Consider the following 13,890-nt stretch of genomic DNA (forward strand, 5'->3'; position numbering starts at 1 on the left):
AGAGGAAAACTTTTTTCAAGTGAATTTTTTGTTGGGAAATAGATATCGATGGTTATACGGGATCCACCCATGACTTTTTGCGTTTGCGATTAACAAAAGATATCCATTTTTCATCTCTCGTCACAATATCGACAAAAAAATTTTCTTTTGGCACTTGACGAGCAGCGAAAGACAAGTGTTCATGCGTTGACCGAAGTTATGTTCGAACAGTTCGTGTGAAATCCATCTTTCTACCTTTTGTATTTTTCCCATTGCGTGTAATCGTTTAGAAACTGCAGCTTGAGTAACTCCTAGCTGAGCTGCATGCTTTTTTTGGGTTTGCGTTGAGTCTTTGTCGAGTAATTTTCGCAATTCAGCATTTTCCAATTTCAGAGGCTCTCCAGGACGTTCCCGGTCACTGAGATCGAAATCACTATTTTCAAAGCATCTATACTAATATATGCACGTATTATAAGACACAATATTACTTCCGAGAGTAGAACAAATCGATTTAGCGGCTTCAATGGCTTTTTTTCCTTATCGGAACTCGTAGAGAATACAGTGCTGAATGTGCTGCGTATCGGTGGCGATCGTGTATACTACTATCTTGTGAAGTTATACAGTTCTTCCAGGCCTGGCATATAGCGTGTTAAAAACTGTAAGGTTCACTCTTCAAAATCGTAAACGGGTACCTAAATATTTGAATTTTAAATAAGACACCGCATTCAATGAAAAAAAAGGGATAGATTAAGTTATATACCTGTTATTTCAAGTCGACCCGTGTACCCACTCCTGGAATTTTGTCACATATGATCACTTCAATGTTTTGGGAGCTCAATCGCGAAGCGAAGGAATCTTTCGATGGGCTGATACATTGCCCCGATAATTCTTCGAATACAGCAATATTACCAGAACAACTGAATCACTAGGTAGTTGGGCTGTTTCCAATTAAATCTTATGCGACCTGAAAACACTCGTCTGCATCACAGACTGAAATTGCCTTCATTTTTCATGCGCCAAAGATTTTATTGATCATCATCACAGAGGTATCTGGTACATCACGAAATTGATTTAGAATTTTCACGGGAATTTCCTGCAGAAATATTTAATTACAGAATATATCAATTCGGAAAATCAGTGAATTCTTTGAAACCATTACGAAATCACAGACACAATAATCATCGGAAACACTTCTATAGTACTCAGGGAGTTCAAATGATTTCAGTAAAAAATGATTAAAATAAATTGAGTTTCTGCAAATTTCTTGAGAATGTTCTCCAAATATTATGAAAACTTGCCATGAGAAAATAGAGGCTATGGAAAAATAATAACACCAGTTATACCGTTGATCACACAGTTTCACAAATAATTAAACTTTGCACTCAGAATCCCAGTTTGTTGGAAGGACGTCTTGCCATACATGCGACAAATTGAGGAGTTTGCACGGGTCCGAGCATCTGGGGATTTTAAGAGGGGTTGCTTCGTATGTCACTGTATTATTCAAGTACTTCGCCTGAAAGTCAAATTCAGAAATAATTGTATTAACAATTCCAAGAGGAAAATCACGTAAGGTCAAGAATGAGATAAGAACTTTTTAATTAAAAATAGAATAATTAAAATTTCCTTCCAAATTTGCTGCTCTTAATAGCAAAATTGGCAGAAAAGGACAATCTCAACAAAATTGTATTTGATTTATTTTTTTTGCACGGTTACCTTGACTTCTAAGGCATGTTCTCCCTCCTCCATATCCTCAGATAATACAAGCTCAAAGATAAGAGCTGCTCCATAATCTGGTTTCAGTAATTCCTCGGTAAATCCCATTGCGCGCATCACATTTACAAGTGTAATATCATGCGCGGAATATAAATACAGTTTCCTTTCGTGTTGGTCATATCGTGCTCGCATCATGTTATCCAATACCTCCTTCAACAGTGGACCTGATAGTAATCAAGGAATTGTTGAAAAATTCTCATCTAAAATGATCATTAGCAAATACAAGCGTCTAATGGCCATTAGACGCTTATTCTCATTACCTCCTCGCAACCGTCGTTGCAGGGTATTGCTCGTGAATATTGCCAAACTTCTGGCTGCAATTTCTCGCATTTTATCGTTGTAAATTTTTTTTGTCCAATTAGGCAGTGTGAGTCCATGCTGGTCCTAATAGAAGATTGAAAAATTAATGGGAATAGAAAAGGTTTTCTATCATTAAAAGAAAAAGTATTGGTTGCGAAGTCAATTATTAAGTCATTCATACAAAATTTTTTACATCCATTATTATGAAATTGTTCCGGTTATGAGTGATATTGGGACAGTAGGTTTCTTCACATTTTATGATACAAGTTTAAAAGCACTTTTTTGCACGTTTCGCGCGCAAAGAATCGCCCTTTTCTCACCAGTATCAATAAATATCGTACGATACATGAAAAAATGTACTTCCTAATGAGTGATTACAGACCTCGCCTTCTTATCTTGACACAGCTCCTATGTTCACCTCGTGTCGGAATGTGCCTTTTCGTTTACTCGTAAAAAAGGCACGGTCCGACACTTGCTGAACGTAAAATTATTGTCAAAATAGTATATTTGGATACCAGTGAGATGGAATTTTCACAAGTTGGCGGCCCGAGGTGAAGCCGAGGGCTGCTAATGACACTCTTGAAAATTCGACTGAGCTGTTTGTTGCTCGCTTCGCTCGCTCCCATTGTGTGTATGCTGGAGTGGGTGTGACCCATTACGGATCGAACCAATAACTTCTCGACCAAATCCCATTTTTGTGTTTAGTGGAAAAAAATTTGGACATTTCCATCCAGATAACGAGAAATCTGTCGAGGCGATTTTGCTCAGCATCCAGTCAAAATTGAATGACATCGCTGCAAAAACTTCGGTCTTATGAACGGTCTGGAACTAAGATCTAAGAACGTAACTTCGATCAACAGTCTTAAAATCAGTTCAATATCCGATTTTAACGTGAGATTTTACGTAATTTAGAGACATAGGAACAACACATCGTTCAGATCTCAAATTTTAAGATCGCAACTTTAAGATCGCAAATGGATCTGATTTTAAGATCTTTGGGTTGGTTGAAGTTCCGTGAAGTGTTAGATCCACTGCCAATATAAGATCGGTGTAGCGATGAATATACAAAATACAAGACCATTTTAGAGTCTTCTCAGAAACTTTACTAATCATAATTAATTAATTCATAAATTGATTTCATTGATTTATTGATTCATTTATCAATTTATCAATATGTAAATTTGCTCAATCAATAAGTTAATGGTTTATTGAGTTACTAATTTAATAAACCATTAATGTACTCATGCATTTCATAAAACAAATTCCAATGGATGAATGTTAGAAGCCCTAAATCATTTATTTTTTACCCTAGTTTTTCTGACTCATTTTGACCCTCAACTCTAACCCTTATTTCTCCATATTATTTTTAATCTTTACCTATGACTCTAATTCAGACCCTTTTTTCTGAACCTCAATTCTGATGCTTATATTTAAATGGTGTCCCATAGGAATGTGTAAAAACTAAACTCATCTGCCGACTCATCCAAAATAAGCTTGACTGTCTACTTTTGTGTTACGTTTACTAGGGGCCAGTCAGTTTTATTCCAACTGTGGCAGGAGCCTTAGTTTGTTAGCAGTAATGAGGGATTTGACAATTCAAGAAAAAAGATATCTCATCGAGTGCTTCTATTCGAGAGGAAAAAATACTGTGAAGCTTTTAGGGGGTTTCGTACTAAATTTGGATCCAAACGAGTTGCTAGCGAGACCACTTTGAGGAAGTTAGAATAATTTTTTTTTTCATATTGATTGTGTGACTGGGGCCAGGCTTTCCTTAAACCAGAGGACTTACAACAAGCGGCTGTCACCAGCCTTATTAGCCTAGTGAGAAACACAGGGCTGGAGCTGTGGGACTGACCGAAACTAAGGCGGAAGTTACAAAAGATCGTATGATTTAGGTGACTCTGGGCGCTTTAAGTGACCAGCCGCACTTTTTCTATTCTATTCTATTCTTGATTGTGTGACACAACAAAACACATTACAGATTTTCGTAGAAATCCCGTTGGTTTCTAGTCATGATAATATTCTTTTTCTAGAATAATTGAAACTTTCGAGGAAGACGGTACTTTGGATGATCGTAGAGCTACTCTTCCAGGTCCCTCATTCTCTGCTGCAACAGAGGAGAAGGTCGATGAAGTTGAACAGTATTTCAAGGCAAATCCCAACTCGTCCATTCGGAGAGCCGCTCAAGATTTAAAATTGACCAAATCAACGTTGTATCGCATCCTCCACGTTTTTTTTGAAACTTCATCCATATAAAATATTGATGTGTCAGCGTTTGACAGAGGAGACGATTCTGAGACTAAAGGAATTTTGTGAAAGAATGACACAAATGTTCGAAAATGGCGAGCTGCATGAAACAGCAATTGTTTTTTCTGACGAGGCAAACTTTTGGCTAGACAACTACGTGAACAAAAATAATTTGAGATTTTGGGGATCTGGAAAACCTAATTTTTTGGTTACGAAATCTGCTCATCCACAGAAAGTCACTGTTTGGGCTGCTCTCTCCATGAAGGGTGTCTATCTATATTTTTTCGAATCTACTGTTACCGGGAAAGAGTACAAAAGAATGTTAGAAACAAAGTTCTTCCCTCACGCGAGAAAAAAAGGGCTTGTCAATGGGTTTTATTTTATGCAGGATGGAACAGCTCCCCACCGTACTCACAATGTTTTTGAAATTCTTAATAGAGTTTGTCGCGGTCGAGTTCTTGGTTTGGGATATCCAAAATTTTGTAGAGGGGGAATAAATTGCCCACCCTATTCACCAGATTTGAATCCGTGTGATTATTTCCTGTGGGGTTACAGAAAAGANTGAGAGTCAGCGTAGGATTTTGTACACGTGCGGAAGAGGACTCCCGCGAACAAAGACGCTATACAAACCAAAAAAAATGTAATTAACTTAGTGATACTAANGAAAAGATTCTTGTTACGCAAGCAAGCCAAAAACAATAAAAAATTTGATAAACAACATTAAAAACACTGTTCACGGTATTCCACAGGAAACATTAGAACGTGTATTCCACGGTTTTAGGAAATGTTTGGATTATTGCGCCAGTGTTGATGGCTCTCATTTCGAAAACATTTACTATTAATCGCACTTGTCACGTTGGATTTTTGTAAGCTACTCTTTTTGTTGGGTGAATTACATGTTTGAAAAATGAATATACGGTGAAACAAAAATGACAACTCTCCTCTATCAGGAACTGTATTCCTTTTCTTTTTCCGTTTCCAGTAAAAAAAAATAATCTAACCGTTTTCACACATTCCCATGGAACAACCTTTAAATTCTGACCGTTATACTTTGACACTTATATTTTGACCCCGACGTGTGCGGCGTATTTCTAAGCCTTATGTCTGAAACACATTTTGGCCGTCATTTCTGATCCTGGCTCTAATTTTTTCTAAAATCGATAATTTTTTCACAGATTTTTTCTAAAATAATTACAGGGGCAAATGTAAACAGATTTCCAATGTTCGAATGAACAGGGAAAGGGCATCGGTGGGGAAGTTATTGGTTCGCCGCGTAATGGGTGATACCCAATTTCAGCAAAATATGTAAGGGTCAAAGAAGAAAAATGAAAATATAAGAGTCAAAGTATAAGAGACAAAATATAATTGTAATTATATATATATATTACAATATATATATTATTTTTATTATATATATGTTGTGAGGTATTTTTCCAAGCACGTCGGCGGGATTCAGACGCGTGGTGCTCCACGAACTTCCAGCGACCCCTTTGGACTCTCTCAACCCGGAATTAGAACGACGGGAATAACGAGAGGAGACAAAATGCCAAAAAGGGCGCCAGTCCTTTTAATCGCCAAAGGACAAGGTCACACCGTTGAGCCGCGTTCCACGACTAGCTCAGATAACCGCGGAGGCGTGTGGGAACAGGCTACAATGAGCGTAACTCAATAATATGCAAACTTTTACAAAAAAAAAATATTTTTAATCCATGAGTTAAGTATGATCTTTTACTCGTCCATATGAGAGTCAGCGTAGGATTTTGTACACGTGCGGAAGAGGACTCCCGCGAACAAAGACGCTATACAAACCAAAAAAAATGTAATTAACTTAGTGATACTAACTAAATAAAAGAAATAATAATAATTTTAGAGATGCGTGGGAGACGCTAAGACGCGAGGATCACCCGCAAGCGACGACGACGCGAGAGCCACACGAATGAAGAAATTGAACAAAGTTCCAAAATCAGAGCCGATAAACGGCAACAATACGAATGAAATAATTAATATTCAATAATGAAAATAAAGGAATGAGGCCAAAGGCCACTGAGTGCCGCGTCCCGAAAGCAAAAGGCTCGAGTTTTAACACTCGAACGGTGTCCAAAATGGCCACCGGAGAAATGAATCGAAAAACTACGCGAGCACTCACAAATTAAATCACGCTCACCGTTTGATATGTGAGGAACTCCAGTGTAAACTCGTCTGGACCCTCAGTACGGCGACGTCAGGAAAAGACCAGAAAATCCAGGTACACCAAAGTAATAATTGTTTTAACGATTTAAACAAGCTGAAAGAGCGTAATAAAACTTTAATTGCGCAGAGCGACTTAATATGGCTGAACCCCAGCGAAGAGTGTCCGTCGGGGCCGTACATCGCCCCGAGGAACCTCAAAATCTTTTTTACCCCCACCCCGATCACGCGATGAAGCTCGGAGAATCCGCGTTATTATATGATTTTGAATTGGGAATTTTAAAATTGTCATAATTCCCAGTTCCTGAGTCCCAGAGAACTGAGACCTGCGCCGCGTGGTCGGTGGGTGTGATCCGCATTGAACAGCGCAGAAGCCAACATAATCCGATGCTCCCTCAATGTTGCAGCATGAGTTTTTTACTGGGCGGCCTTGCGCCCCCGATCCAGCGGTGAGGCGGTGGGGGTTCGCACGTAGAGGCCTGAGATGCCTGNTTACCCCCACCCCGATCACGCGATGAAACTCGGAGAATCCGCGTTATTATATGATTTTGAATTGGGAATTTTAAAATTGTCATAATTCCCAGTTCCTGAGTCCCAGAGAACTGAGACCTGCGCCGCGTGGTCGGTGGGTGTGATCCGCATTGAACAGCGCAGAAGCCAACATAATCCGATGCTCCCTCAATGTTGCAGCATGAGTTTTTTACTGGGCGGCCTTGCGCCCCCGATCCAGCGGTGAGGCGGTGGGGGTTCGCACGTAGAGGCCTGAGATGCCTGCTGGCGTGCGTCGATCGTCTTTCGCGTCCTTCGTGGTGTGAGTCTCCCAGACTCGGTGTGTGCGTGCTAGTCAGTGTGCTACTCGTCATCTACTGTAGTGCCGACTTGTAGTCATTCCCGATGCTCCGCTCCACTCCCCTCGTCTCGAAGCTCACGTAACCCACGGTGAGCGCGATCGACAGAGTTCGAGAGAATGATGAAAAGAAAGTAAATAATAGAAATAAAAAAAAATAAAATGACAATTGTGGCCCTGGGTGATCCGATTCCTCGCTGAGGTAAAAATACTAATTTTCCCCCCATGATCCGCGGTCAGTTCAGGCGAGGAACAGTACATGATTTTTATCATGTTACAATGTATATCATATTGTATATTGTCGAAAAACAAGGGTCAAAATATAAGGATCAAAAGTGAGAGACAGACATACTTAGGGTTGGAATCTCCCCCTCCACCACCGCTCGAACAATCAACACGTAATAATTTAAAATCATTGCAATCAGTTCCATAAAAATTCAGACAATCCAGTCTTACGATTTGGACATGTCGATCTTCGAATAAGACCGGAGTTATTGTAGTGATGTAGATATACCGATCGTATAAAAAAATCAAATCTCATCATTATTCTCTGTAAAATTGTTGAATTTTCAAAGAAAACTCATTTTTTAGTTTCTTTCTCACAAGAGAGACAGGAGCCGACTGCCGTGAGGGTCGGACGTGTTTTGGTACCGCTCTGACACGCCGATCCGCTAAGGCACGCAAATAGATGTTCAAAGAGCAAAGCATCAACAAAATCATTTACAGTTAACAAATATGTGAAATTAGTGAACTAAGTGGTGAATCTATATTTTTTCAACTAAAGTGATTGAACTGTAACATCGATACAAAAATGGCCACGCATGACAAAATTGCGGAGTGCTTTGAAAAAATCAGAATGGACATACAAGAAATGAAAACCAACTAGGAGGAAAAATAATCAAGAGCATTTTGAAACTAAGTAGGTAAAAACAAACCGATGCACCAAGGAAACCTCAAAAAGTGACAAAATTCGAAAGCGAAAGACGAGCGTATAACCTTGTAATTTATAAAGTACAAGATGAAAGCAAAAAGGATAAGAGTGCTCTTCACACAGTGTTCTCTATAATCAAAACAGCAAATATAAAAGTCGCTGAACTGTGTGTCATGGCTGCTTATCGATTGGGAGAACCAGCACCCGGTAAGAATCGCCCAATCCTGGTGAAATTACTGGCCCGGAGGTGGAAAAAGGAATTTTTTCCTAAAACTGATGAACTTAGAACATAAACCGATATGAGTTGAAAAAGTTCAACGTCACAGCCAAGATTAAGACAGGGGAACTTCTCGTCAACAACAAAATACTCAGTAGGGAAGAACTGGTGAACCTCCTGAAAAACAGTGGTGACCCGAAAATCAAAGTGTTTATTCAAACTCAGGATCAAACTGAGACAATAGAATATCAGCTCGAAAATAATAAATGTATGTAAAAGACTATACGACAGGGCACGGCTGTCTATACTGTGACCGTATTATCTGAACTAGTAGATATTACAGAGGGGGTCTTGCAAGGAGAAATCCTCAGCCCCCTTCTTTTCTCATTATTTATTGCAGATTTTGAAACATATGCGCAAGAACGGTGCCCGCGTCATATCTATTGACCACAAGACCGATATAATTTGACGACCTGGTCCTGCTCGCGGAGAGTCCTAGAGAAATGAAAAGACTGATAAACTTAGCCTCAACATATTTCCGTATCAATTAATTAACAATAAATAGACCCAAATCAAAAATTCTAGTAAAGCAAAAAGGTAGACCCCCTAAAGGGCTCAAATGCACAGTCGATGGTGAACCGATAGAGATTGTTGACCAATATTGCAACCCTGAATGCACCTTTTACAAATTTGGGTGGTTTGAACTTCAACAAAACAACGCAAAAATTTCCACTCGAACAGCCATTCAAGCGGTATTGAACATTCACCACCGAACGCGATTTGACGCTTGGTCGACTAAAAAAGATCTATTCAAAGCCCCTAGCGTCACTAGCGCCACTAGCGTCTTGTTCTATGGAATTGAGGTATGGGGGTTGAGACATTTAGATACGATAAACCAGATGCAATCATACTACAACCAGAGATTACTCTCGGTCCTGGCGCCCTGCCCAAATGATGCGCTTCGACTAAAAGTAGGTGCAGTCCCCCTGGAATTCGATGTAATAAAGAGGTGTTTAAACTGGATTGTAAAATTAATGTGAATGGATGATAGCAGATACCCGAAAATCTGCCTTAAAAAACTATTAAAAATGTCATCTAACCGCAACATCCGATCGAAATATAACTGGTGTATACAGGTGAACGACATTATCATTCGGTATTTCCCAGCCGGGCTTGAAGGGCTCTGTAGTGAAGACTTACTCAAAACTAATGTAGAAGAAATACCAATTAAATATTAGGTGTATAACTTAATCTTTCCGTTTTTTTCATCGAGTGCAGTGTCTTATTTAAAATTTGAATATTTATGCGCCCGTTGGTGATTTTGAAGAGTGGACCTTACTATTTTTAATACGCTATATGTCATGTCTAGGAGAGCTGTATAACTTCACAAAACAGTAGTATATACAATGGCGACCGATACGCAGCACATTAGACACTGTATTCTCTACGAGTTCCAACAAGGAAAAAAAGCCATTGAAGCCCACCATTTAATTTTATTTTACTCTCGGTAGTAATATTGTGTCTTATGATACGTGTAAATATTGGGATAGACGCTTGAAAGATAGTGATTTCGATCTCAGTGACCGGGAAAGCCCTGGACAGCCTGTGAAATTTGAAGATGCTGAATTGCAAGAATTACTCGACAAAGACTCAACGCAAATCCAAAAAGAGCTTGCAGCTCAGCTAGGAGTTACTCAAGCAGCAGTGTCGAAACGATTACACGCAGTGGGAAAAATAGAAAAGGTAGGAAGATGGGTTCCACACAAACTGACTGAACATAACCTCGGTCAACGCATGAAAACGTGCCTTTCGTTACTCGCCAAGTGCCAGAAGGAAGATTTTTTGTCAAAAATTGTGACGGGAGATGAAAAATATATTTTTTTTGCTAATCCTAAACGGAAAAAGTTATGGGTGGATTCCGGACAACCATCAGCATCCACTCCCCAACAAAACATTCACATGAAGAAGGTTCTTCTCTGCATCTGGTGGGATATAAAGGGTATAATCTATTATGAACTTTTAGAAACGGGTCAGACACTTACTGCAGAACGCTACAGTTGACAATTAAACAACCTGAGCGAGGTACTTGATAAGAAGAGGCCATTTACTGGGCAAGGAAGCCGGAAAGTCATGCTGCTTCATGATAACGCTCGACCTCATGTTGTTCGCGCTACTCAGGAAACAATTTTAAGTTTGGGCTGGCAGGTTGTCCCGCACCGGTTGTATTCACCGGACTTGGCCCTTTCTATGACCATGTGTTCCGGTCCATACAGCACCCCTTGGAGGGAAGCCGCTTCCAAACTCTGAACGATGTACGAAAATTCGTCGATGACTTCATCGCCTCAAAGCCCGCAAGTTTTTTTCGCGATGGTATTCGTATGTTGCCCGATCGATGGCGCAAGGTCATCGAAAACGATGGACGATATTTCGAGGATTCATCTGGTATTTATATATCTCATAATGTGACATATTTTTTTATAACAAAGGGAAAGATTAACTTATACATCTAATACAAAAACAACCTTGTAGACAGAGACCGACCGAGATTACCTACTTCTTCCCTCCCCGTGTACCCCCACCTGAACTTGATTCTGAACCCTGAACCACAACCCTATCTTGACTTCAAACTACCAACTAACATCCTCCAACCCATCGCTCACTGTCGCCTAGTGTCTAGAATACGCCCAAAGATTGTAATAAGTAAGAAAATAATAGACCTCTCTGACGATCCCTTTTGCCCTAACTGTTTCCAACAAGAACCCAACGATCTACAACATTTGTTAACAAACTGTCCCACCTTCTACGAAGAAAGACTAATTTTTGCAGGTAAAAAAAACCTTCCTTGTATAACACCAGACTCAATTCTGTGTATTCTGAATGTAAATACTAAAGAAAACATACTAGCGCTCTATCACTTCTTAGTTAAAATAGGTAACAAAAAAATGGATATCAACCTCACACTCTAAATCAATACCATAGCACTCGCACCCCGTATGCATACAGCGAAACTAATAGGTATAACTGATATTTACCTTACGAACATGAAACACGAAACGGAAATTTCCCTGTGGTCTAGCTCCACTCACTAACACGGCTGACCGTCGTAAACAAGCCACCAATTGTCTTCATAATAAATCTAAAACTATAAACTTCTGTAAAGCGACAATCGACTCGTCTCCCCATTGTAGAAGAATGTATACATCTCAACTGTTCGATGCTGGGTCTGAGATCTGGGGAACTAGTTAAGGATGGGCGAGATGCAAATGAATTTTTACGGGAGCGCGAGAAGGTCCAGAAAGCACAACACGTGCACGTTGGTCAACACAGTCAATTTAATTATAAAAAAGTACATATTTACACAGTAGGTGATTAGTCCAGATGTTCAAAAGATTAGCGCGGATCAGAATAAATAATAATGCAGTTCAAAGAAGAAGTAAATGACGCAGAGCAACTAATTCGCGGAACAATAAAATAATTCGCAAAACGAGATGTACACAGTACAAAGGCCGATTAAAGGACCGCAAGGTGGCAGGTGTCGATCATCGAGGGTCCAAACGTGCCCCAATTTAAATGGGGGCGTTCACTGGACACCTGTCCATCAGGTGGCGCCTCAGGTATCAGAGGTGCGTGAGTGTGCGTGTGTGAGAGGAATAAATAGTCGGCGAAAAATCGAATATAAACAATGAATGAATTAGAATGATGAGAAATTTCTTTTTCACACGTTTTCTGCGAATAACTAACGAATCGCTGAGACGATTATCTTCATAAACTAATCAGTCAGAATTTGTATTAACACGCATGGATAGAAAAAAAATTTTCAAATCACATCATTGCTTTGAAAGAAATAGTGGAATATGTGAAAAAAACATCATTTTTCAAGTTTTTTCACGTTTTTTTGCGAATTACTGAAGAACCGCTGAGGCGATGTTGTTCAGAAGCTAATCAATACTAAGTTACATTAAAACACATCGACTGCGTGAAAAAAAAATTCAATCGAATCGATCGTTTAAAAGAAATAGTTGACCAAACTTTGGTCACAAATGCACACGCACACGCGCGTGAGGCATTTCGCACCAACCGGACAACCATCAAACCGCACTTTTATGAAGCGATGTGCCAATTTTATATGTTCCAGTACAACAGCAAATGTGAATTTTAATTCATGAATCAAGAGCTAAAGTCATTGGGAGGCGCCGCTACAATGATTAATCAGTTTTTACAATTTTTTTTTCGCTCGCCATTATCTTGAAAATTGATCGGATTCATTGGAGCGAAAAATCGTAGAAGTGCTTTTTGGTAGTATTAAATTCAAAGTTTGGGAGAAAAATTTTTGTACCATTCCAATTATCATTTTTCTCTGAAATCAAGGGTCGAGAAACTTTAAAATCGACTTTCCTCCAATTTTTACAGGCTTTAAATATTTAATATATTTTTTTTCGAAGTCTACGAAAAATTTCCGATGAAATCATGTGTGAAATATATGGACAATTTTTGTTTTCAGCCATTAAAAAATCATTTAATGGTTAATCATTCAGATTTAGCTGTTGAAAGCAAGGATTATGAAACAACGACCATAACAAATGACTGGAGAACAATGGGATTGATCCGTTTTATTGTAATATCACAAGTTACAAGAAAAAATTGGGGTCTGGGTGAATGTTGGCTACAGTGATGCTAGGTAACACTTTTTTTCTACCACGTTTCTCAGGAATTCCAAAGATTTCGCCACTATCCGTGAGGAAAATTTGTTTCACGAGCATAGTACTTTCGGTGAGGGGGATGAATGCATGACTCTTCTGAGTATCTGGAATTCTCTTAGGTTTATCAGATCGCGCTTTTAGTGTTTTCTTTGCCACATCATATTCTGATTTCGAGCTGAAAAAAATCCTTGTTTCTTGCAAATTTTGAGTCGGCCACTCATGCGGTACTTTTGCTGTCAAGATTTCACTTCTACCAATGTATTGGCGACTAGCACGTGATGTTAATCTTTTCAGATTCCCTCCAATCCCATCGCAAGCACTCTTTCTATGGGATGTAGCACAAAAATGCCATTCAGCGGCTATACCGAAATATTTCAAGTGGAACATCAAATTGGTGACCATAAATCAATTCTTGAAATGACTCGGAGCCCCTTCGAGACGTAAAAAATTTTCTCTAGTGATACGAAATCTTTCAAGCATTGAATGATGATTTGGATGTACACGTAAACCACGACCGTGTCATGGGAATGATTATCTGAGATAACGACCATGCTTTTGTGCAGCAGACTTTCTCCAGATTTACAATAAACCACAACGGTGAATAAAGTGGCTGAGTCATTGTTATAATATGTTGGATTGCGGGTGTGGACACAATAAATAGTACACGGGTTTTATAGTTAGAACACTGGTTTATTGGCTACAACATGTC

General features: G+C 39.3%; 1 protein-coding gene across 2 annotated transcripts in view; it reads right to left on the minus strand.

Moving 5' to 3' along the window:
• Positions 1–972: 972 nt before the first annotated feature.
• The window catches only part of LOC107042419 (prostatic acid phosphatase), a 139,744-nt gene continuing 126,826 nt past the window's right edge, over positions 973–13,890 (minus strand). For both annotated transcript variants that reach the window (XM_015263460.1, XM_015263457.1), the window contains 3 exons: positions 2,013–2,136; positions 1,693–1,916; positions 973–1,492 (listed from right to left, as the gene is read on the minus strand). In XM_015263460.1, coding sequence (XP_015118946.1) covers positions 1,349–1,492; positions 1,693–1,916; positions 2,013–2,136 — 492 coding nt within the window. In that variant the 3' untranslated portion in view covers positions 973–1,348. The remainder of the gene's footprint in view (positions 1,493–1,692; positions 1,917–2,012; positions 2,137–13,890) is intronic.

This window comes from Diachasma alloeum, unplaced genomic scaffold (assembly GCF_001412515.2).
Source record: "Diachasma alloeum isolate Michigan unplaced genomic scaffold, Dall2.0 Dall_scaffold_00461, whole genome shotgun sequence".
Classification (NCBI taxonomy): domain Eukaryota; kingdom Metazoa; phylum Arthropoda; class Insecta; order Hymenoptera; family Braconidae; genus Diachasma; species Diachasma alloeum.